The sequence below is a fragment of the Mixophyes fleayi genome, chromosome 7, assembly GCF_038048845.1.
Source record: "Mixophyes fleayi isolate aMixFle1 chromosome 7, aMixFle1.hap1, whole genome shotgun sequence".
NCBI lineage: Eukaryota > Metazoa > Chordata > Amphibia > Anura > Limnodynastidae > Mixophyes > Mixophyes fleayi.
In genome coordinates this window covers 117,050,607-117,077,216 of record NC_134408.1, presented here as the reverse complement: position 1 = coordinate 117,077,216, position 26,610 = coordinate 117,050,607, and the positions used below count along the sequence as shown (strand labels likewise).

General features: G+C 37.0%; 1 protein-coding gene across 1 annotated transcript in view; it reads left to right on the top strand.

Annotated features, from left to right (window-relative positions):
* The first annotated feature begins 267 nt into the window (after positions 1-267).
* The window catches only part of DNAJC10 (DnaJ heat shock protein family (Hsp40) member C10), a 35,393-nt gene continuing 9,050 nt past the window's right edge, over positions 268-26,610 (top strand). Inside the window, exons 1-16 of the mRNA XM_075180494.1 lie at positions 268-366; positions 3,478-3,822; positions 9,282-9,447; positions 11,637-11,687; positions 12,719-12,801; positions 12,974-13,105; positions 15,409-15,502; positions 16,333-16,410; positions 17,470-17,513; positions 18,713-18,847; positions 19,552-19,641; positions 22,532-22,645; positions 22,792-22,906; positions 24,938-25,065; positions 25,948-26,064; positions 26,209-26,310. Coding sequence (XP_075036595.1) covers positions 3,622-3,822; positions 9,282-9,447; positions 11,637-11,687; positions 12,719-12,801; positions 12,974-13,105; positions 15,409-15,502; positions 16,333-16,410; positions 17,470-17,513; positions 18,713-18,847; positions 19,552-19,641; positions 22,532-22,645; positions 22,792-22,906; positions 24,938-25,065; positions 25,948-26,064; positions 26,209-26,310 — 1,650 coding nt within the window. The 5' untranslated portion in view covers positions 268-366; positions 3,478-3,621. The remainder of the gene's footprint in view (positions 367-3,477; positions 3,823-9,281; positions 9,448-11,636; positions 11,688-12,718; positions 12,802-12,973; positions 13,106-15,408; positions 15,503-16,332; positions 16,411-17,469; positions 17,514-18,712; positions 18,848-19,551; positions 19,642-22,531; positions 22,646-22,791; positions 22,907-24,937; positions 25,066-25,947; positions 26,065-26,208; positions 26,311-26,610) is intronic.

The following is a 26,610-nucleotide window of genomic DNA, read 5'->3' as shown; positions in this document are numbered from 1 at the left end:
GGAAACAATATTGTAGGCACCAAATATAATTCAGTACACACGACTTTCATGGATGATAGAATTCAATGATACAAGCTATGGGGTGTCAGTATTCCTGCACACAAGAGGGAACTTCGGCTGACAATGAACTTGCTGCTGTGGAATGTTCCTGTATTATCTCAGCACTGGAGTCAGCTGTAGCCAATGCAGACCCGCCAGGACACAAATCCTGCCCATATCCCAGAATCCTCTGCCTGACATAGGCACCGAAGAGTAGAGGTGGGAGGGAATCAATCTTTGCAGCATCACAACCTTATCGTCATCCTGATGCACACAGGCTACTTCCGGCTTATCACACGCTGCTTGCCGGCTGAGCACTGTGTGTAGGTAAGAGACCAGCATACATGTTACATTGACTATTAGTCTAAATAATTTAGGTTTGCTGTCTATTTACTATACCTAGTTTCATTTAGCAATGCTCACCTTAAATCCTGACTCTAATCTTATTAGGTGAACGAGGCATACCAACCATACATGATCTATTTATTCAGTTTGTAGTCTATAAATGAAGTTTGCAATACTCTACAGTGATTAGGATGTTATGAGTGGTTTGGCTATTGTAACTTTTTTTTGAGTGGAGAAGTATTATGTAATAACTTCATTGACTTATCCTGAACTATTAGTTTATTTGTTAGTCTTTAACATTGTAAAATCTGTCATCAGTGGTCCCTAGTTTGTGAGTCTCAGAAATAATTTTGCTGTTGCATTTGTATATACAGCTTTGTAAGATCAGTTATGTATTATTTGAACTTTTTACTCATGTTGGTCAGTTAATCAACTTTTAATCTAAATTCTGAAAGCAGGTTTTAATCTATATAGCTCACAACTCAGGTGTATCTACCATGGGTGAAGAAAGGTGTGCAAATCACTCAGGCTAGTGGTTCAAGGGGGTCTGCAGTGTCTCATGGATAAGGGGGCCTCCTCCACCCATAAGTCCTAAAGCGGCTTTGCTGTCCTGCACCTTCTTGCTAGTAATAGATGTATTTGTGTGTGGCCTCTGTGCTGTCAGCTCCTTCCACTAATTGAATCACATCACTGGTTGGTATGGAATGGCATTACCTGAGTTATGACACACCTGCTGCTTTCTGGGTACTTTTTAAGGTGGAGATGAGGGCATTATTACTCTTGCAGACAGGCCAACAGCTTTCATAAAATAGTTACTACTACTCTCTTTATTTATTTTTCTTAATATACAGTTTTGTTTAGAAGACTACAGTACTGTATTGAGTTCATCAAATCTAATAACAAAAGCATATAAACTCACTGGTGTATTTACAAACTGATGTTCAGGATTGTTTGCCATCATTGATTTAGTGTAGTTAATACTCCAGATATATTCCCAGTTTATTTTTGAGACTGGTAGTTATTTGGTGAGGTTTTATTCTGATAAGTATTGATCTATTGACTGGCTAAGCATCATGGGGTAAGTATACCCACAGGTGTTTATGATCTTTTTACTAAACTGCGGGTTTGAAAAAGTGGAGATGTTGCCTAGAGCAACCAATCAGACTCTAGCTATCATTTATTTAGTGCATTCTACAAAATGAGAGCTAGAATCTGATTGGTTGCTCTACGCAAATTTTCCACTTTTACAAACGTGCAGTTTAGTAAATATAATCCCTGGAGTGTGCTTATCCCAATTGTACACCCTATACTTAACTTGCTGTTTTTACTTGCCCCTTAGAGCCCAACAGAGTCCTATTATAATAGAATAAACCATTGTTTCCTCTATTAGAACAGGCACTATGTGAGCACTACAACCAGCAGTGTATGTTAGACCAATGACCACCGACCACCAGTCTGATCAGTTCTGGCAGGTGTGGGCAATAACCGGCAACATTTTTCATTATTATTGCAAAATATTACAACTGCCCCCAACCGGCTGCTTCTCAATGCCATCCGGCTTGCAAAATGTTCCGGGGAAAACTCTGTGCTTGTATGCTGCATTACTAGTTCCCTGAACAGATGTTTAATTAACGCTATGTAAACTTGTTTAATTGCTCAGCAAAGGAAAAAACTACTGTGGCGCCTAAAACAAACAGATTTTTAGAGTGTTAAATGAACAGGTGCTTGTAACCACCATGGAAACTTTCTACCATATAACAGCGCCCACCAGTGACCAACTAAAGGACTTCATTATGGGGATAGGGAAGAGGTGGCAGAAAAATACAAGTTCAAGCCACGCTGAAAACTTAAGCACCCACTGTTTAGATGCTAGCCATCTTCTTCACTGGAATCTGGTGTTTGTGCACTGCTCTGGAAAGCAAGAAGATAGTTCCTTGAAGAGTTGATGCAAGCTAATGACATTTCATTATAAAATGTAGTTCTCATATGTCTGCATCAGTTGTACTTGTTGCCTTTTGTAATATTGTTATGTTTTTCAAATTGCCAAATTTTAAGTCTGCTTCTATTTTTCCAAAGGTGATTGAAATTGGTTATTATATTATAATAAATTGTATGCAAAAACTAATAACATTGCAAAGCATTACAACCCTGACCACCACATACAAGGCACTCTCCCAGTCTACTGCCCCCTACATCTCCAACCTCCTCTCCATTCACACTCCTGCCCGCTCCCTGCGCTCGGCCAATGACCGTTGTCTCTCCTCCACTCTAATCACCTCTTCCCATTCCAGAATCCAAGACTTCTCCCGAGCAGCCCCCCTTCACTGGAATGACCTCCCTCGCTCCGTCCTTCTCTCTCCCACTCTAAGCTCCTTCAAACGGGCACTAAAAACCCACCTGTTCCTCAAAGCCTACCATCCTTCCTCCTAACCCGCTCTCCCCTCCCTCCTCCCGTCCCCTCTTCTCTCCTTTACATCATCTGGCCCCCTTTGTACCTGAGTCTTGTTCACCCTCCCTTAGGATGTAAGCTCATTCAAGCAGGGCCCTCTTCCCTCCTGTGTCCTTACCTACTCTTCTGCTCCGTCTTTTCTGCATTAGCCTGCTTGGAGCTTCCGAAGTTTTGGTATTTTTGTTTACTGCTCAGTAATATTTTACCCTCTACTGTCTATTGTTTGTGCATTGTACGGCGCTGCGGAACTCTTGTGGCGCCTAACAAATAAAGGATGATAATAATAATAATTACAATTCTATTTTAAAAAATGTTAAAAAATAATTGCATTGTTCTCTCTCAATTTAATAGCTAAATAAAGTTGAATATGGTGAAAATAGTGACTGGTGACTGCTCGGAGTATGATCCTTTTTAAGTAAGGTTTGTCCACAATGATAGCACTGTGGACAAATCTACATATGTTAAATTATTTTACATTTTTCATTCTACATTAATTTTTTTAAGAAAACAGGGAAGATCTATTGACATCAATAGAAATGAGTACTAACCAGGCAGAATTTAGACTTGGTTCTATTTGTCCTGTACTGGGAGAAAGTGACTGTTACTGAAAGACATTACCCTCATGCATATTTTTTTACTTTCAGATACCAAGGATTGGAGCAACAAAAGCAGCCATGTGCTAAGAAAACAAAATGAAGATGCCTTTCAATGAAGAACAGAATATGAACTAGATGTTGCTCACAACGGACTAATTAGTATTTTAATGATTTTAGTATTCCGGCATTTGTATGACAATGGAGCCTTTCAGTGCAAACACTGGTGTTATGAAGAGGACAACTCTTTGTTTCATCTTCTTATCTCTAGCTGTGCTAATATGGACAGATCAGGACTACTATAGTTTACTTGGTATATCCAGAGCATCGAGCACTAGGGAAATCAGACAGGCTTTTAAGAAGTTGGCACTAAAGTTGCATCCTGACAAAAATCAGGTATGTGATACCCCCTTCAATAATATTAATGCAAAGTATCATATAAAACGTCTAGCTAATTAAAATAAAGACACTCTTGCACTTTAATTTATTCAGTCTCACAAACCCAAGTAGTATTACTAAATAAAATGCTACCTGCAGACATTGTCTGCCCGGGTTTCTGTTTGATTTTGCTCCCATTGGTTACCAGCGGAATCCTTTACACCAGTCAGGGTACAGTTATGCCAGCATCACTATCACTTACAGCCCTGGAGTTATTGCTTGTAATTGCTGATCAAGAAAGACATTTAGGCCATAGTTAACTACTCTCCCGGAATGTCTGGTCTGGTGTAATGGAGATGTGGAGAGTTTTGTTTAATCACTGGAAGTGGCTCCAGCAATCACGTTTGCAAAAACAAGTTTTGGGGAGTTCTCCCAGACTCCCGAGAGAGCAGGTAAAAATCCCGGATCCAGTGTCGCCGTTGTTGAAGATGGCGGGGCTAAATGCACCATTGTGGACCCGCCCCCTGCTGCGATCGGCTAAAATTGACAGGGCGGAGCCTAACGGTGCCCCACACGTAGCCACGCCCCCCTCAACGGACCCCCTCCCAGACAGCTAGTATGATTTAGGCCTCATCTGGTTAATTTTAATGTACAAATTTGGGTTTAGATCAAAGAGTAAATTCACGATTTCTTTTTTTTTTTTAAATTTATATTTTTAGTTAACTTTAGAAATCCACAACCTTTCTAATTTGATTCTTGTATGAAGTTGATCTACATCTTATGTGCACATTATAAGCTGTGTTTTGATTGCCGTAACCCTGCACGTGAATTGTCTCTTATGTTTTTACAATGTAAGATGCAGATAAAGTGCACTATATCGAAGTCATGAAAACTTGCATTCTGGATCTGCTAAGTTAGTGTATTATAAATGGTATACTTTAGAGGTCATTGTTCCTTTTGTACTCATACACTTTGACAGTTTAAATTGTTTCCATTGTGCTTTACCTTGCCTCTACTGTGCGATGAAAGCAGCATAAACACCGCTTTCCATAGGGATGTTTGAGCCCTACAGAGAACACCCGGCCCGTGCACAAGGGTTTAATGCAAACATATACTCTACCATTAATGTGAAAATAGTGCAAGCCCTATGTCTTATTAGTGTTTAACAGGACAAATGTCTGCTTATGCCTTTGAATAGTTGTTGCTTTTATGACACCCAAAAAAGTGAAAAGTGCAGTTTTGTTATTAAATATGTGTATGGCTTTACCACAACTTGTATTCGTTAAACCAATGGTATAATTAAGCTGTGCACTTTATTATTCCATTTACAGAAAATATCATATAATTTGGAAGTGAAGATTGTGGTGATGACTAAAAGATAATTGAAATATAACTAAAATGTAAATAAAAAAAAAAAAAAATTTCCAATCAATTTAAGTGCTACATTCGGGCCCATGTACTAGGGCAGGCTTGGCTAACCTGTGGCACTCCAGGTGTTGTGAAACTACAAGCCCCAGCATGCTTTACCAATATATAGCTGCTTATTGCTGGGACTTGTAGTTTCACAACACCTGGAGTGTCACAGGTTAGCCAAGCCTGTACTAGGGGAACTGATGGTGGGGTGGAGATAGTATGTGTATATTTGGCACCTAACTTTTGAAATTTTTATTGGGATTGTCACCCCATCTTGTTTTTGCAAACGTTATTGCTGGAGCCACTTCCTGTGATTAAACAAAACTCTCCCCATCTCCAATACACCAGACCGGTTCAAAAACTTTGGTCCTTTGGGGCTTATTCCTTCAATCACTGTGTCTCACTCTTTGGCTTTCTTAGTGGTTTTCCTGCCATGGTCCACATACATGTGAGTTCAATAACCCTTGCATTGTGGAAGGGACCCCAATTACTACTTTGGGAAAAAGGGGGAAGTGTTGTATTAGGTGTGCCCCCTTTTCCTTTTGTTTTCCAAAGTTATAGTATTAAAAAACGTACATTTGCTTCATTACCCAGTGCATTTCAGTGATGTCAGATAGCTGGCTCTGAGAAGCATGTTACACCCTTCTGTAAATGTACGCTTAGTGCTGTGAGTATTTGTGATCCATGTTAACATCTTGTTCTTATTAGTCTCCCTCTGTATTGATGTGTCATTGCTTTTGTGTGTTTTTCTGATGTGCCTGTAAAAAGGAAATTTAGTTTTGCAATTCTCTTCATGATGGCCTTTTCATATAGGATAGCTAAAGCAACTATAGCCTCTTTCACATAGAATAAGACTCCTTGCAGAAAGAAAGAAACATGCTTATGTTCCTTAACATAATGTGCATTTAAAAAAACAGTAATAATGCAGGATGAGTGCCCCATAAGTTGTAATCATTAAAGGCTTAAGTAGGAAATGTTAAGTACCAGGAATTTAAAGAGAAGCAAAATCTTTAGCAAAAATTTTTTTTATTTTCTCACTCTTAGGGGGATTCAATTGACCGCGAGATATTTTTTTTTTTTTTTTTTTTTACCTGCAGCATTAAAAAAAAAATAAAAAAAATCCCACGCAGGTTAACTGCTATAGCGATCGTTTTTCGTTAACGCAGCATTAAAACTCGTGCAATTCAATTGAAAAAGAGGTAACGCTGCCCCCGTGCGTTAATTATTGGTGTTTGCGAGTTTTTAGGGGAGTGAAGAGGAGTGTTTAACGAGTTCATGTATAACAAAAAAAAGATTGGCATACATTAGATTGCATTACACAACCATTCTATTTGATGATATCTACATTACAGTACTGTCCTTAGCATATTTTTTTTATTTCACTATTTTTTACTATAAAATCATTTGTACCATGTCAAAGCACATTAGTACATACATATTTGTACAAAAAACATACATGAATATATTAATGATTTATTTTTATTTTTTTACAACAAAATCGACTTTTTACGTGTATGCATTACTGATAAACTATGTTTCTTTTTATTTTACTTTATTACATGATTTCAAATAGTTTTCTTAGGTTTTTTCATTTTTAGCACACCCCAAAGAGGTGCAAGATAAAACAGCATATTGGCCTGTTTAATGCGCCGCGTTAAAAAAACAATTGAATAACTTTTAACGCGGCTGGCTCTCATCCACCATATACTGTCAATAGACCTTCTACTGGAGTGCGAGAGGACCGTTTCTTGAAAAATAAAACGGAGCGTTAAAAATGGAATTGAATCGTGGGTAAAGTTAACCCGCTTGAAAATTATTAAAAACAGCATTAAATTACTTAACCCGGTGTTAAAAATATCTTGCGGTCAATTGAATTCCCTTATACTGAACAGGGATTTCCATCTTTATGGAATTCTGACCTTTAATGACTTTCAGAGTGACAGAGGTCCCTTGCTATGGACTCCTAGTTGCTCCTCTTTTACACTTTATAGTATTCCTATTATGTGGCTGTTGGCACCCCAAATAATTTTTAAAAGCTTCATGCCCAAAACATTAAGCCATGATTTAGCAGTCATGGTCTTCAAATTAGATACCTTCACTCTTTTTTTTTTTAAAACTTCAGTAGTATGTGGCAGCGGGATTCTAGGGCAAGGGTGAGTTTATGAGAAAAATAAAAATGTCCATAGAGTGAACCCCCACACCACCCTTTTAACAGAATTTGTACCCATGTTATAGAATATTACAAGATCATTTTGTTTCCATGTATTGGGTATGATATGCAGAGTCTTATCGATATCCTAATAATATTTGTATCTGTTGACTCCTGCTGCAATCAGAATAATTTTTTTTTCTACCTACTCATGGCCCAGGGCTGGTGATTATAGGTTTGTGTTTGGACACTGGCTCCACTGGGGAGCAGGATATTCAGGAAGGTGCTGTTTGCTTTTTGGGCAGCCAGTGTACCTTCCCCCTACTCAAGTGTGTGTGTGTGTGTGTGTGTGTGTGTCTGTATCCTTACATATATATAATTTTATGTCTGTATGTGGTTGAGTGTTATAAAGAATACTTCATCCCTGCCTTCTGTAAATTATGCCTATTAGTATCTATAATCTGCTGTATATTCTGTACAGTAGAGGTATGTTGCTTGTTACACAATTGGAAGGGTTAATAGCAATATAAAGTACTTTAAAGGAGACTGGATTGGCAACCTTTAGACAGTGTACCTTCCTGCAACGTTTTGTAAGTGCATTCCTTTTTTTCTTACTAACTTCCTTCTATACTTTTAACCATATCTTTATCCGTAAACTTTATTTATTTTTATTTTATTTCTGTTATCCTACCATATAGCAAAATGCTGGCCTCCTGATATGATTATATGTAAAGCATATTAATACATAGTGAAAAATAATGTTTAGAAGAAGCTGGAAGTGGGCATGTACAAGCCAATACATTAAAATCATCCATTTTTAAGTAATCAAGTGATGTTAATGTCTTTGTCCATGTTAATGTTTGAAGATTGGGCTGCGTGGATCGTTTTCACCTACTGGAATGCGAAAGGCATGTCAAAGTGGCATGTAGTATGCAAATAGTCCCCTAGGTGATAGACTACACATGCCTGAATCTCTCAAAACTGTCAGAAATAATCACAACACGCTGTGATCACCCAGAAACTACTGCAACGGACATGTTTGGTTTTTTTTGGGTGGGGGGCAGTCATATGTAACTAATGGTGTGTCTAGATCAGGGATGGGCAAACTTTTTCAGGAGCGGGCCAAATAAAAAAGAAAAACTTTAGGCGGGCCAATATAATTTATTAAAAAACTCAAATATCGAAATATATAATACAAATTTTTTGAATGGGATGGGAGGGTGTTATATAGCAGTGTTACCTCTATAAGTGCAGCGATCGTACAGACACAGCACTTATTTCAGCAGCTTGTTGCAGATCCGTCTTTCTGGTGAGCCACTAACTGACAACACAGCAGCCAATCGAAATCCGCATTAGTATATGGCCCAGCCCATCTCTTCTCACATGACTTTCAGCCATTAGGGGGCGGGCAGGTGTTTGAGTGATTGACATACAAAGTGTCCTTTTAGGAAGGAGGATGAAGTGTAATGGAGGAAATAGCTGGGAAGGCATAAAAATGAAGGTTCTGACACACAGGGTCGGCCCTAATAATTTTATGCATATTTTAATGACATGACCCCCCCCCCCCCCCCCCCACCTCCTGACTTCCAGTGATTTACCTACTTGGACTCTTCCGTAATTCTCCTGGTGTTATAGTAGTAATACAGTGTACTCACTCAGCCTGTTCTGCCGGAAAACCCATGGTGAATAGCTGGTCTTAAATTAAATGAGTCATACAAGTATTTGGAGAAAACGCTTACTACAATTGGCATGGGGGGGATTTGAAGAGGGGGGTGGTGTTTAGTGCTTTAGTAGGTGACAACTGAATGATTGTAAGTCGTTCACAGTATGTTTTGTAGATAGTAACAAATATATTTGGTTATGGTCGTCTTTGCTCCATTTTACACTTATGTTTTTTGATTTTCAATTCTTCCAGAACGATCCTGAAGCACATGACAAGTTCTTAAAAATAAATCGAGCATATGAGGTCTTAAAAGATGAAGATCTTCGAAAGAAGTATGATAAATATGGGGAAAAGGGCCTTGAAAATCAGAACCAAGGAGGCCAATACGAGAGCTGGAGCTATTATCGCTATGATTTTGGTATGTGTATGCCTTTTGCTTTCCCTTCTCAGTATAGGTTTATATGATTACATGATTACATGTAGTATTATAGAGGTTTGCTTCCCCCCACTTCCCACTGGGAGGGGAAGGAACCATACTGTATTGTTGAAGAGACTGGTAACAACTTTTTCAGACCTTCCAGTAGTCTTGTGATCACAGGGCTGAAGAGAACTTTCTTTAATTGCTGCAATTTTTCGTGGTCACCAGAACACAGTGTTCTAAATTTGTTTAGGCGAGAGCCGCAGAACTCTCAGGAATGTTGTGTGTGCATTTTCCCCATATTGGTCTAAGTTTCCATTCTGCCGGCACAGAGTGCTGAAAGCTAGAAGGGGCCTATGTACTTGAAAGCAGGAAGGTACAGACCCATGCATTGTTGTGAATAAGCCTATGTGCTCTCCTATTGGGATTAATATCCTGGAAATAATGCTCCTGTGTTCAGTGGTGTCATATTGAGGACACAGGAGAATTCATGTTGACTCTGTGTAGGTATAAGTTAACCTTACCATTGTGTTCCCCGAACCCTGCACAAAGTCCCATTCCATTGCTGCCAGGCGAAAGTGGCTACTTCTGTGGATAGTGTTACCGTAGCTTCACTCTGTATTATACATTTTGTTATTCACTACATTAAAGTCGCCCTTCTTTGTAGTAGAATACAGTACATTCTTATTGGTTCATTAAAAATATAAATATAAATGAGCAGACAATCGCAATAGACTTTGCAATTGTTCTACATATGAGATTTTTGGTTAAAGCAGCCCTGTACAAAAATGTTTAGCTGGTCATTCTCCAAATTACTCCTGATTTAACAAGTAGTGGAGTGGAACGATAGTCCACGTGTTTTTACCATGTTTAAAGAGTGTGCAATGGAGCATTTTAACCAGGATGTGGTACAATATTTATGAGTTCAGCTTGTCTTTCTACAGATCACTAAGCAGCCTGTTTCATGTTGCAATACCTAAATGTATTGCGTATTATAGAGTACATACAATGTCAGTTTCTTATTGTAATAATGTGCTTTCCATTAAAGTAAAAAATGCAGCAAACTTGTGGAAATAAAAAGTTACACTGTAATATGTCTGTATTGTTTCTGGATTTATATTTTTGGGATAAGGACATTGTTTCTGTTGTCAAAGTAAAGGAAAACTGTAAAACCATACCATTTATTCAATCTACTTTTCATGAGTAATTCTTGTAAATAAAACAAGCACTGTGGGGGACAAAATCTTGCTGCTTGTCATGGGAGGCGCTGGGTGGATCAGATGGTTCCTTGCTGAATCCTGGTTTGGTGCAAGTATGTGCCTACATCCAAAAAGATTTTATGTTGCGAGATGAGATTTAAATGTGCCTTAAGGAATTAATTTTGCATATTTATGGTGCGTTCCCCTTTTGAAAATGACTTGATACATGAGGGAGTGAACTTCATTCACCCTCAAACTTTTTTTTTTTTTTTTTTTTTTAGAATATTTAATACATATCATATAAAGACAATTTACGTACTGCTCGTGAAGTCTCACTTGTATAGAAAAACACAAATGAGTCTGATCTCCTATTGGCTCGCTTTTTCTAACGATAACATTAAATTTCGTCTCTTGCTGTCCTGTGATGCATTGTTTGCCTGCTCGGTGCAGTTCCTTAAAGTCTCCAGTAGTGTTCCATGCTGCTTTCCTGTATACTATTCTGGCTCGTCAGACAGATAGCCATGTAGTTGAAGCTCTTCCTAATTCCCATGGCAGTCGAATTTGAAGTTAACAGCTTGGTCAACACAGCTTTTCAAGTTTGTCAAGCCGAAATCGTATACAGGTGAGAACTTGACTTTGGAAGGCGTCTGAAGACCCAACAATGCCGGAGAATTGCATATCGGGCACCTGATTTATTGTTGATTTGGTGAACACCACCAGGTGCTATATTTTAGGTTTGGGTGGAGATATTCTGGAATATGTTCTGTTCAAACTCAGATTTGCTTGTTGACTTTACACAATTTTTTCTTACTGAAAATATTTATCAAAATCTATGTTGGCTGGAGGTAATTTGGACAAGCAAAACCTAGATCTAAAGATCACCTTTTATAAATACTTGTTAGTATTTAATGTATTTTGTATTCTTATTTAAATAAATTACCAGAGTATAATACTACAATTTTATGATGTCCATTTATTGTTTGGTTTAAGGTATATATGATGATGACCCTGAAATTGTCACGGTGGATAGAGGAGAATTTGGTAAGATAAACCACTACTCATCTGCGTGTTTTATTGTGTTTACTTTATAATTTCAGAGCTATTATGCCTCTGTGTTAATTGGAAATGAGGAAAAGCATGAAGCATTGTTTTGAAACTAAATCTAGAAAATAGGAACACAACTGTTATGCTGTTGAAAGCTATGGATATATATATTAGTTTGCCGCAGGCTCCTGAAAATGTAGAAGCATCCATATAAATATGTGGCTTTCTGAGGGAAAAGAAGCAAGCCAATTAGTTTTTTCTAAAAGTTCATGTCTAAAAAAGCTTTATAATAAGAACATACTTTGTTATTGATGTTGTTCTTAGCTGTGCCACAGACATTAAATTGTCACTAAGCAAAGCTCTGATGGACAGTGTAATGAATATGCTAGAGCCGTGTAGGTAAAGAAGGCAACTGTTAAATGTAAATTAGTTTATTCAGAATGTCCCGTCCCCCACTGGGACTTTAGGTGTTCCAGATGTCATTCACTATTGCTGATCTCCTCCGTTTTTATACCGTAGTCTACTTGTTGGCAGGCAAACACTGGCAATGGTACTATTTGATCATCCTTATACTTTCTAAAGTTGGGTACACACTACACAGTTTTCATCCAATAATCAGCTAAATCAGCCGACATACGACTGCTCGTTCAAAATTCGGGTCAGTGTGTGTAGTGACACGATGGTCGAAAGTCTGCCCAAATGGACGATTGTCGCCTCATTTGGTTGGTCGTACCGTTTAATATTTTCGTTCCAATCTCGTTTCCTTTGTGTAGTGTGTATAAACTTCCGACCGATCCACAACAGTGAGTACGAAATTGCAGTCATTGCTCACGACAACATGGCTGTAAAAAGTTGCTAAAGGGACGTCCGCTCTTCCCTATATCGTCCTAAACAAGGCTAGTGTGTATGCAGTCCATGGACCGAGCGATCGGACCATCGGTCGCATGTAAAATCGATCGGCATACAAAGTTGGTCGAAATTTCTGTAGTGTGTACCCAGCTTTAGGTTGGTTTGTTTGTTTTCTATAGATGCAGTCATAAACTCTGGAGAAGTGTGGTTCTTAAATTTCTATTCTCCTCGGTGTTCTCACTGTCATGATCTGGCACCTACGGTAAGCCAAGCAGTGTGTCTTTTATAGTTCAATGTGTATTGTGGCACTCGCTGTTTTTTTGTTTGGTTTTTTTTGTTTTGTTTTGTTTTTTTCTTTTAGTGAGCAGTGCCTTCCTTTTAAAAGTTACTTGCCTACCAATTTGATATTATTTGTGTGCTTTTTTTTCTTCTAGTGGAGACAATTTGCTAAGGAAATGGATGGACTCATACGCATAGGAGCAGTGAACTGCGGAGATGACCGGATGCTTTGCAGGGGTCAGGGAATCAACAGCTATCCAAGTCTCTACATCTATAAATCTGGAATGGTAAGTCAGGCGTGGTTTTATTGTATCATTGTTCATGATTTCTTGGCTATAACAAAAAAGGCTAACAATACAACGTTAACTTTAAGCTTCCAGTTATTTTGTCTTCACTTTCAGAATTTGTGCAATTTTCTTCCTTTTATTTTCTGTATTGCACTAAGCTTAAAGTTTAAAGTGCCACTAAGCTTGAAAAAACAGGTTTATCTTATCTGATGTTTTTTGATGCCCCTGGTATCTTCCTCTGTAATTTAACAGAGCGGGAGGATGATATGCGTTAAATGCATCTCTTATGCATCACATTCTCTTGTGGCTGAAAAGGGCCATCAAGACTTGTGTGTGGAACACAGTGAAAGTCAGCTGCAAAGCATTATACCCCAAATGTTAACTTCTAAGCAAATGCATACAATAATGCTAATTCTGGCAATGAGGCATATACTTTTATTAGTAACATGAAATTAAGCACAGAATTAGTGTTGAACCCTAATTTCACAATAGCAAGAAACTCCACTTGCCAGAGAATATTCTCCTATTAGTTTGAAAGAAAAGGATTCCAACTTTTAAGGGATCTGATTAAGTGGATATGCCCATTAGGTAAATAGGCACATAGATAAAACCCGATCCATCGACAGTAGCCTTACCCAGGGACTAATCTCTTTTATTTTAGGAGCAGCTAAACTTTTTAACTTTAGCCATCTAACTAGTGCACAACACCTTTTACTGTGCGTTTCATTACCCATTCTATAAAGGAAGTAAAACCTTGACATAAGAATTGCTCATCGGCAGGCAACAATCAAAATTGTACAAACTTTGAAATTGGAATCCTAAGATTTGAACAGAATCTGGATGAATCGGCAACAATGCAAATGGTGATTCAATATACTTTTCCCACAGAGACCACCGCTGCCCATTGCTTAACTAAACTAATTGCATTATCAGCAGATGGGACACTTTTTTTTTGTTTTTTATTTCTTTTTTTGCATTAATGGATGGGGCATCAAGAAATGATGAATTAAGCTAGAACCTGATTGGGAACATTATTTGTTTGTAGTTATTCTTTTAGTCTTTCCGCTCACACACTTTCTCCACTACCATTAAAAGGTGGTTAACTTTATTGATTTGCCTGCTTCGTATTGCAGAGCTGTTGGAACAATGACTGCATGTGACAGCCCCCAGAGCTGGTCCTAGGGGTTGCGGGTCGTGCGCCACCACCTTCTAGAAGGTGGTGGCGCAGCTTTAAAATTTCCTGTCCCTTTTATCTCCTAACGTCCCATGCATATTCTTGATGAAGGTGCCATGAGTATGTTACATTCCACTATAACAATGCAGGATAAGAATGAACTGCATTTCATGTTGAACTGGTCTTTTTATATACACCCTGTAATCCTTACAGGCCGGTATATTACCATGTGCACAGTACCAGGCAGAAAAATGGGGATTTCTATGCACTTGGGTGGGAGGAGGTCAATGAGCTTATATGCTTTAGCTTTCTAAAATATTTTACCAATTCTGCATGTTTTCAGTGTGCTAGGGTTTTTTTATAGAGGCTATTCAAAGAACCGTTTTGTCTCTGTTTGGTAATGGAGGCTGTAGTGGACTCTGCATACAGATGGCCTTATTATGTGTTTTCGTGTGTGCATATAGGCACACTTAGCCTGCATAACATGTGCATATAAATACCTTCCCATTTTTTCATTGTCCAAAACTGCCTAGAGTTGCGTCTCTGATCTTTTCAGCCTCCGATGTTTGTTTCAATATGGTTATATTTACTTTGCTTTTTAGTTGTCAGTATGACTGACTATTTTTCTGACGTAAGCTAATTGGAAAGAACTTTAGAATCTGTAATGTAAGTTTGCAACCTAGGATAATGCATATACAAAAAAATTACACACGTAAGGCGCTTCCTTCCCGCACTCTGTTGTTTTAAATGACCATAAAAAGGATCAATATTCTTGGGAAAATTCTACAATAAAAGACTTATCGTGGTGTAATATTTCTTTACAATGTCTGATTCACCAAAATTAAAAGTCTCTAAAATTTCCGTGCACATGTATGTCGCTGAGAAATCACCCGTGTTCTCATGCATATACAGCACCCATTTGGATGTATGCTTACTAGATTTCAGTTGGAATATCGCCTATAATGGCTGTAAAGGTGTCTCTCCAAACTCAGCGCCAGAAGCAATCTGGCGCATTAACCTTTTCAATACCAATAGCCTGGGATATGATCAGATGTCCCATGCAAAAGTTCACAGGTTTTTGCCTTCTCTTTTCCTTTTTTTTTTTTTTTTTTTTTTTTTACTTTTACAGAGTCCAGTCAAGTACTTTGGGGATCGAACCGAAGAGAATTTGATTAACTTTGCAATGAAGTATGTGTCAAGTTCTGTGACAGAGTTATGGGCAGGTAAGGGCATTACTGAAATTCATATTTTGGAGATAGGTATGTTTTATTGAAGAGTTATTTTGGTGTTATGACAAGTGATGTGTTTTTGGGATATTTGTATTCTTAGCAGATTTTAATTGTATTTCTTCCTCCTCCATTATGGGGAGACACTGCTACCTTAGCTGTTGAGGTGAGGGCGCAGGAATCGGGAAATTAGTAGTTAACTTCTGAAAGACTGAAGCTCCACATCTTCACCTATGTATATATGTGACACTAGAGTGATGAGGTGCGACAGATGCAGAAAGTATTACACCTAGAACAATCACCAATGTGCACTCCTATGTATGTAAAGCTTCCTACACATTGATAGTGTGTGAACTACGCATTAAACGGCTATCAGACTACATATAAATAAACGTAAGCTACATTTGCTATGTGTTACAACTGTATAATGTCTTGTAAATTCACCTTTACATGCCTCCATGAAGCAGGCCATCTCCTGGAGAGGTATAAATATTGACTAGTATTAGAATGTGAACGTTCCGTGTACTACTCGCTGTGTGTTCCTCAGAAAATTGCTAAGATCTAATCAAACTGTAAGAAGTTTGTCAGCTATCAAGTGGCTCCTAAAATAGTTAAATAATGCTGAAGTCATTATTACAGAAAGTAAGGGAGGGACGCAGTTTTGTAGTTCACTTAATGAAGGGTGTTATGTGCACTAATAATTGTACATTGCATTAAGGCTTTTAGTCTGCACTATTAATGTTGGATTGAAACAAAACAAAAACTACATGACCGTTACATTTTAAGGAAGAATTATGTTGGAATGTTTTTGTTTCTTTTCTAATTAGGAAATTTTAGAAGCTCAATTGAAAAATCCTTTGAATCGGGTGTTGGTTGGCTAATTACATACTGTGCTGACACTGGCGGTAAGCTTATCATGCGTATTCAATGTGATGTACTAATACGGTTGTATTTCTTCTGAACACTTCATATCATTGCACTAATCTGGACTTCGACAGCACCCACTGCTCTACAGTCAGACTTTGAATATAATAAAACGTCATTTTTTACCTGCTGAATATTTTGTGTAATTAATGCAAACAATAAATTGTTAATCAATCCCATACTTACCAACTTTGAATAGTTGGTTTCCGGGAGACTTCCATGGGAGGTGGGCGTAATGGGGCCGGGGCTCCAAAATGTGCATCATTTTGGACCCGACCCCATGATGGCATGACGCAAACGCGTCCAAACGCCGCTATTCACTAGGAATCGCGGCGTTTGGGTCCTAATTCTGCCCACTTCCTAGTGAAGTGGGCAGATCCGGGAGATTGCCACACTCTCCCGGGAGTCCGTGAGACTCTCGCAAAATGTGGGAGTCTCAGACATTCTGGGAATGTTGGCAAGTATGACCAATCCATGAAATAACTTCTAAACCATATTGTAACGCTTTAGTTTTATCTGATACCTGATTAGAATGTGAACTTTGTCTTGCAACATTGCATTTCCTTTGTCTTTTATTTCTCAAAGCACTTGTATTTATCTTCTGTATAGCAATCTCTTCTCTGTACCCTTATAATTAGACATATACATGCATACATGCATACATACATACATACATACATACATACATACATACATACATATACAGCTTGTATTAACCAATCCCCTCCACGCTGTAAGGTTATTAGTTGAGCTGCTCCAAAAAACTTTTATTTTTCCTAAATGTAGGATTAATGGCATTTTTAATATTGACTGAGACCTCCTTTTACTGTAGGTCTCCTAATAACTTGTCAATGTTTTATGAAGCATAAATGCGTTCTACTGATCTATAGCTAGTCTTTGGTCACCCAACATGGTTTTACTCTGAAGCCAATTCAGTGACAAGGTTTGCTGCCTGTGTTTTATGTTCAGGCTGGATTTTACTCCTAAATATGTGTAGTGCAGCATGTAATCTTAACAAGCCTTTCTAACCTTTGTTGCAGACTGTCTATCTTCCCAGACACGGTTGAAGCTTGCAGCCATGCTTGTAAGTACTATTCACAATGTGTAGAAATCTTTAAAGCATGATTTTCTGCATTATACATTTTAAAAAGTTTACGTGCGAATTCCCTGGTACCATTGGTCAAACCTCATGATTTTATTAGAATTGGGGACAGTATTTTCTGAAATATCTGTAGGTAGAACTTCCTGAGCCTCAATTAAACTTTCATCAACAATGTTACATACTGCCCTCAACTCCTGTGTGGTGTTGTAGAACCTTTTGTTAATTGTGCAGGACCTTGCAGAAAAAGCTATATTTTTCTAGATAAAACATGAGCGAGATGAGATCACTGAACAATGCGATTGGTGACCAGTATTGACACACAAGAAACATATTTTGAGCATTGTTTGTGTGGTTATTAAGCCTCCTCACACAACAATTTGGATCTGACTTTATTGCATATAAGAAAAAAGGCTAATGTCGCACTAGTAGAAGACTTTAATAGACTTGTAGTTATTTAAATACTCTATATTACTATTTCTGAAAGCCTTAAATTAAATCAATAATTCCACTTGAGGTGCAATCATCAGCGTAATTATACAATATCATTAGAAAAGAAAGAGAGAGGACGCTGATTTAACATTGGCGCACTCATAAAGTCTCCAACCTATTTGGAATATTTTTAAGATCAGGAGACTAATGTTAAAATGTAACTTTTATTTCATAAGATTAATATATATATATATATATATATATATATATATATATATATATATATATATATATATATATATATATATATATATATATATATAAAATAATTGTTGATTATAATGCATTTATGTATTTTATTGTGTTATAGTAATTTAAAAAAGAACGGGCAAAAGAAGTTAAATGTGCAAATAAAATTATAAGAGAGACTGTGTGATTAATTCTCTGATTGATGTAGATTGGTTGGTTTCAAATGATTATATAAAGGGGAAAAAGTAATATAATATTTCTTTATAGAGTAATCCCCAGTCTCTTCAACCTATTTGGAAATTTTTTGAGACTTTGAGTGCACCAATGTTAAATCAGCGCCCTTTCTCTTTCTTTTCTAAATTTATTGCATATAAAAATGATTATATTGTTTAACCAAAACAAGGCACACAAGAACAGCTTTTAGTGTTGAGGAAAATTGAAAGTTCTATAGCCGATGTTGAGTAAAAGGCCAGATCGTATTCCTATTGTTTCTTGTGATTTAGGATGGACTTGTCAGTGTGGGATGGATGGATTGTTCTACTCAAGCTGATCTTTGTGACAATTTGGAAATTACAACAAGCACGACGGCCTACTTCCCACCTGGAGCCACTCTCTCAAATAAAGATGACAGCGTTTTGGTAATGCTTCCGTATTTGTCAGTGTCTGCCTGGTAACGCTAGAGAAGTCCAGGTACACTTGTTTACATCATTGGTTAGGACATGCTTAATATATGAAAGGTCATGCATCATCCAATGACAAATAAGGGTGATGTTTGTAACAAGTGCCAATGATATAAATGTTTTCCATGGAAATCATTCTTAACAGTGAGGAGAAGGGATCTATTGGATATTTAATACACACAAAAAAATTCTGTCTGTTTTAATTTCTGGCTCGAGGGGGGGGGGGGGCCTAATTCAATATGGCTCTCAATTACCGTTAGTATGGTAATTTTAATGCAGATTTTTGCTCAGAGCTGCAAGGAAAAATAAACATTGAGATTACTGTTGAATTCCCCCTTGGATTGTTAGGAATTTTAATATATATATATATATATATATATTTTATTATTATTATTATTATTATTATTATTATTATTATTATTATTATTTCTTTTGTAAAGTTTGCCTTTTAGGTCCTTTTTTTTAAATCAAAAAATTTTCCTAGCGCCCCATAGAATAGCAAAATATTTATAGTTAATGAGTTACTTAATGCTTTTAATGATTTTTAAAGTGATATTAATAACTTAATATCAAGCACAAGCTTATCTTTCTTATGAAATAGAAGTGAGAAATCGCCTATGAATTTTATATTCAGTCTATATTTTTGTCTTGTTTTGTTTTAGTTCCTTAATTCTTTAGATGTGAAAGAGATCTACAAAGAAGTGATGAGTCATCTTCCTGATTTGGAACTGCTTTCTCCAGATTCTTTAAAGGTAAATAGAGATGCAGCGACATGTGAGATAGAGGTTGCAAGGCTTTGTTTCATGTATGCAACAATGCATATTTATTTAGAAAATAGCAATTACTTTGCTTGTATCCCAAGAACTATACTCGGCTTCTCTACATTTTCACATGTCTTCACCCCATCAAACATGTATTACACAATCATTTACATATTGTAAGAATGTTGTCATCTTTTCATCTACATATTTTTTTAATGGGTCATTTAGGAGATATATATATGATATATATATATATATATATATATATATATATATATATATATATATCAACTATATTGATCTGCATGAAAAACACATTCCATAGGTGTTTAAATATCCGAAACTGGACTTCAGTAAGTTTATTTTATTTTTTTTCAAGACAAGCCTTTGAGGAATGTTCAAGCAGTAGTGAATACAAAAACGTTAAGTATCTAGATGATATTCCATCAGTGCTTCCTTCTAAGGCTATTGATCATCCAGCTTCATACTATTTGCTATGTTTAAAGAATTTGTATTTCTGTACATCTTACTCGGAAGAAGCGATGACCTGTCTGAAAAAACTAGTGCGTGTCCACACAAGCTGAATATATGAACTTTATTGCATTTGATAACACTTTTCCCACGTCAGTTTGACCAGTATCTCACATAACAACTCTGTGCTGTTGGGGAGCCTGATCCTTTCATGATCTGTTTGTAGCTTCTTGCCTGCCCCCCATTGGCCTCCGTTCACCTCAACACTGTCCTATTTAACAAAATAGGAAGAATAGACCAATGACTTCCTCAAGCTGCACATACTCCTCTCTTGAAATAATCTGTTCTGTTGTGAACATTCCAAAGATTTTCTTTGCTACAGGTTGTTCAATTTCCTTCCATGTGGGGACACACTGAACATGTAGGAGATGATTCTAGTGAAACTCTATTAGTTTAATACAGCCTTAACTACATTCGTCTTTACTACTGGCCATTCTCAAGGCACTGTGTTGTACCATTATGTAAAATAGACAACCACACAAGCATCACAGTGGAATATTTAGGAGGTTTACTCCACAGTTTGATGTGGAAAATCAAACATACAAACCGTTCCTACAAATCACTTGACTCAGTCGTGGATATTCCGAATCGGACAGGAAAGCTCAAAGTTCATGCCGTGTAGTAGAAAGGAAAGATTGGTTGAATCAATAAAGTTGTTTTGTTTTTATATAAAAAAAAAGTTAGGCTTTTATATACTACTATATAGTGTTGGCCATGCTGTACCATCCGCAGTCTTTTGAGCTTTATTTTCTATTGACAAATTGGATAAAAATAACAAGTGTAACAGCAACAAAATGTTGTACCGAAACTGTAACATTTGTTTGTGCATAACTGTCTTTAATACATCATATAAGTATTAGGTCCACTTTAAATCTGTTTTTCATTATTTCTTACGATTGTCCATTGAACTGTTAAATATTTTATCAATGGCTTTGATGTGGCCAGCATTCTTTGTCTAGACAGCCTGGGAATTGTTCATACTCTGGTTTATTATTTAGGAATATTTATTATAATTATGTAATAAGATTCCCCTGTAACCCAGTCCTAAGGGCTTGGCAAAATCCCCAGAAGAAAATGCTTTTCTGAAGCTATGTAATGATAAACTCTATACTTGCCGTATTATGAATTATGCATCCCAAGATTAAAGTCGCAATTGCGGCTTGATTAATCGCTCCCTTGGGTTTCTTCACTAACTGCACACACAAATTACATGTGTGGTGAGTGTCTGTTAAATGCAGCGCTTTCTTCCAAAGGTTGAAAAGTAGAATATAATATTATTCTCATGCTTTATCTAATAAGGGACTGTTTAGGTATGCTACTAACTGGTCCTGCACAACATGATGCTTTGTGCTTGCGTGCCTCGCTGCAAATGTGACTATTCAAGTAGAGAGCAGGTTGTGTGCAAAATAAAATGCATTGGCAATGACGTGATTCCGTTCAGAATTATTGGTTCCTAGTCCTACATGCACAGACGATCGATTAGCATAATGATTTAATGATGCAAAGTAAACGTTTTTTATTTATGTTTGATGCTCTAGAACTAGGCCTCCATTAATATTTTCTCCCTCGTTATCCTTTGTCCACTACCACTCAAGCCCATTTTTCTTGATGTGGGTTTTTGCCAGGACACCTGACACAATCTATTGTTATATTGGCATAGGGATCTTATGGTCCTTAGATATGGGAAGAAACAAAGGTAAAATTCACATCGTATGATTTTCCTTAACTCTTCCCAAACGCGCTTTTACACATTGTAAATGCGTTTATGACGCATTTTTGGTGGGCTTTTCTGTGCAGGGGACATCCTCATAAATAGAAGCATATTTGGCATAGGTTGCTAGACGGCCTGTTTACCAGACCTTTGCCTTAAACCTGGCAAGGAACAGACCGTTTCCCTTATGTGTTTTATTTATTTTTTTAATTTTTTTTCCTTTTACATATTGTTAGGATACAGTCTTCTGGACATACCACAAATATTAATGAGAGCTGGTTAATGACAAAAATCTACATTTCTTCTCTAAGTATAAATGTGCATCTAGCAGCAGTGTTTGGTTCTGCTTGTCTAAAGTGTAATGTGGTAAACCATTTTGCCTGTATATGTATTCACATCTAGTCACTAAACTTTGTTTGAGCAAAAAAAGTAGGATACTGATGGTCGATGCAACACCAAAATATGCTCTTAATAGAGAGGCGACTATACCATTTCACTGCCATCTTGTCCACCTGCACGTGGCATATAAGAGGCATAGAAATCGGCGTTAATTGTGCTTATAATGTATATGGTTCACATAATTTTGAATGTTGGATTACATGGAACATAAGTTTAATGGGAATTGTTCTCTTTCTTAAGGACAGATTAACATATCATCGCTGGCTAGTTTTCTTCATCTATGGGCACAATGAGAAAATCTATCTTCCAGAATTCAAGAAACTAAACCTTTTGCTCCGTAATGAGCATGTTCAGGTAACGGACACCCACACCTGTGTGATGCCAGACTTCTTTCTATCAGTATCACTTTTCAATTTGATCTCCCGGTATCAGATTGTTTTATTTTATTTTATTCCTAAAAATGTGACATTTCAATTAAACTGGTCTTTGTCTCTTATAAGGTCGGACGTTTTGACTGCCAAGCCAATCCATCGACCTGCAAGTCCTTGCATATTCATAAGCCTTGCATAGCAGCGTTTAAAGGGAAAGGCATCGGTGACTATGAAATTCATCATGGTGAGAATCTGGGATACCGTGGGGGTTTAATTTGGGTTAATATACCATTGCATTATTTGTTGTTCATTGTATTATATGTAGTGGGCTGAAATTGAAATCTTGCCTTTAAATTATAACTTGTCATATATGGTGTCAACAATATAAGTCCAGTGAATGTTCACTAGAACCAGAGATATGGTCTAAGATAGTTTCTATAACCTTGAAGCTTCCATCTGCTGCTATGGATATGCAGCATAGCCGCAGGAGAAATATGCTGGTTTAAACTGTCTGCGAAGTTGCAGGTAGGGAGAAGGAACTCTGTTATCCTCTGATTAAGAAAAGTCCATAAAGTGCAGATCTTGGTGGTAGTAGCAAATATTCAAACGAGAACTTTTTTACCTTTTAATTAGAGGCCAAAACTTTGGAGTGTCAATAGTGACTATGTCAAAAGCCAGGTTCTGGAGATGGATTTATAAGAATTTTCCCTTGGATTTAGTTTTGAAAAGATTTTAATTTTATTTTTATTCTTTGCAAATTCTATACCCAAGCCAGCAAACAGGAATTCAGAAGTTAAAAGGATGCAAATGGTCTAACTTATATCAGAAGTTTGGGGGGCAGTTTCAGGGTGGTAGCAGTAATGATAAGGGACACAGTGTTAAAGAAGTTAGCATTAATGGAATTGTTTAGGGACTATATAGACTATGTATCAAATATCTGTGTACTGAAGTGGGATTGATATAGGAAAATATTGTGCAGATCTTTGAAGCTATATTGTTGGATCATAAAATAGTAGCCATGTTCTGCAGAAGAGCAGCTATAGTTTCATGCAGGGATTTACTATAAGAAAGCGGCTTGTATGTTGTGGTTATAAATATCTGACACTTCTTAAAGGACAAGCCCACTTTCAAACAAGTGGCTTCTATTACATATGTTCAAGCCAAAAATACTTATTTGCCATGGAACCTGTGATTTAGAGAAACTGCATTGCCCATCTTTCTAAGGTGTAGTAAAGTTTTTAGTTTGGTTGCTCTGGGTGACACGTAAATATTCAGCCTTAGGACTTTATGGCGCGCCCCTTCCCACTTCAAACTGTTTTTTATCGCCCCTTCTCTGCATATGTTGGTTGCTTTATATAGACACAGTTCATACACTGGTTGATCCAACCAGGATATAGACCCATTGTGGTGATATCAAAATGGAGATACACCTTAGAACCTTATTTATTTTAACAGATAAGATCACTAATATATAATTGTCTAGTAACAACTCATAACTGTGTAATTCCTTAATACCTACAAATATATTTATAACCACACCATAGAGGTGACATTCAGGGACTAACTGCTACCTTTATCTTGTATAATAAGGTTTATCGATTTATATTATCCTCTATGGAATGTATGTACCTTTAACTAATTTGTCAAATTAGTATAATAGACTATAATCCCCAATGTTACATATTGTAATTCCAGCTAGGCTAAGAGTATATCCATAGATGGTTACCTATAAATCAATGCCCTCTATTGGATCATAACATGTAATTATTACATAATGTAACATTTATAACGGTGATGAGATTTCTCTTCCCTGTAAATTAATAGAAAATAGCTTTTCATAATATGGTGAGTATCACGGATTAAGCGTTGTCACCTTCCCCACTACTAGTTAACGTATGATCTAGCTGTTAAAATACGTGAGGTGCAATATTATCAAATATAATAGAGATTGTGTCTAATGAATCAAAACTGTTTTATCTATAGTTACATGATGCCTAATAAATAAATGCAACCTCACTATGGGTGTGATCCTTCATAAATATTTACTACCTTTATTATACTCTACCATTAGGTTTTTCGATTTAGATTGTATTCTGTTCATTGCAAACCATCCTCTGTTTCATTTAGCAATGAGAATTTACTTTTTATTTTTTCTTTAACTTAACGAGCACCCTTGTATTACTTCTTCAATATTTGTTTTCATTACTTTTTTTGTTTTTTATGTTTTTGTTTTATGGTTCATACAGCTGTAGAAACCTGTTTATTTTTTGTAAAGGTAAAATTGCTATTTATGATTTGGTCGCCTTCACAAAAGACAGTGTAAACTCTCACGTCATTACACTGGGCCCTCAGAACTTCCCTGGGAATGAGCGAGAACCGTGGCTGGTAGACTTCTTTACACCTGTAAGTATATGCTAGTTTCTGCATGTTATATTGCTAAAGGGAAAATAGAGGACTGGTCCATGGGCATTGTAGAACGCTGGGGGGTTTCCAACCAGAAAAACATGCAGGGTGTTAAATGCACTCTTGGCATAGTATTAGTATTAGATGGGAATTAATGATTTATTATAGCATTGTGATGCATTCAGTGCAGTGCTATAGTAAGGGTGTGTTTTAATTGCTTCAAAATACTGCAGTGTTATAAAACCCACATGTAAGGACCCAAACATTGTTAGTACATGATGTAAAAAGGTTATTACGTGTTCGTTGATTGCTATTCTCCCAATTAACATGTGTACATGATTAATTTTTTCTTGTGAGGGATGTTATATTGATAAATGCAAAAGTAAAGTTTAAGCTCAATGCACTGTATTCTAAAAAGGCAACACTGCAGATCCAATCAGCAAAAAACACACAGCAGAAAGGAAAAACGGCTCTATAAAATGTCATATAATTATTCATCATCAGTTATTTGTATAGCGCCACTAATTCCACAGCGCTGTACAGAGAACGCATTCACATCGGTACCTGCCCCATTGGAGCTTATAGTCTAAATTCCCTAACACACACACACACGGCAATTTTGATAGCAGCCAATTAACCTACTACCATGTTTTTGGAGTGTGTGGAGGAAACCCATACAAACTCCACTCAAATAAGGCCATGGTCGGGAATTGAACTCATGACCCCAGTGCTGTGAGGCAGAAGTGCTAACCGCTAGGCCACTGCGCAGCCCAAACCATAGAATCAATAGAAATGTTCAAATCACGTAGAGAACACTATCTTTTCCTTCATGTCCAATTCTGATACATAACCATTTGATTTATGTCTTGTTTGTTTGTCAAGTGGTGTCCCCCGTGTAGAGCCTTGCTGCCGGAATTAAGAAAAGCTTCAAAGCGAGTATTTGGTCATGTTAGATTTGGGACCCTAGATTGCACCATTCATGAAGGTCTTTGTGATATGGTAAGTAAATAATAGAATTCATGCAAGGAGCAGTGAAGAGAAACATCATAATTCTTGTCTTATAAATCTGTCTTTATAAAGTATTATTGCATTACAATAGTCAATTAAATTTATCAGTTGAACATGATTGTTTTGTTTCCACAGCATAACATAAGGGCTTATCCTACAACTGTAGTGTTCAACCAGTCTGATATTCATGAGTACGAGGGACATCACAGTGCTGAACAGATCTTGGAATTCATTGAGGTACTGTACCCATTATATTAAGAGACAACATTTATGACATCTGAACTTTCTGGGGATGGTTTTGCTTAGGTTTTTTTTTTCCTTTCCTTAATACTTTTGAGACTGTCAAGGCGTTTAAGGTAAATTGGGAACTGCAAATTGTGCAGGGAGTAAAATGTCTATTTTGGCAGATATTTATTTAAGGCCATTTCATCTGCATAGTAGTATTACTTTGTACAATCTTTTGTTCTACCCCCTTACTCTCTTTGTTTTACAAAATGTTGATGTTGGCATTTTGAAGATCAAGTAACCATCAAAATA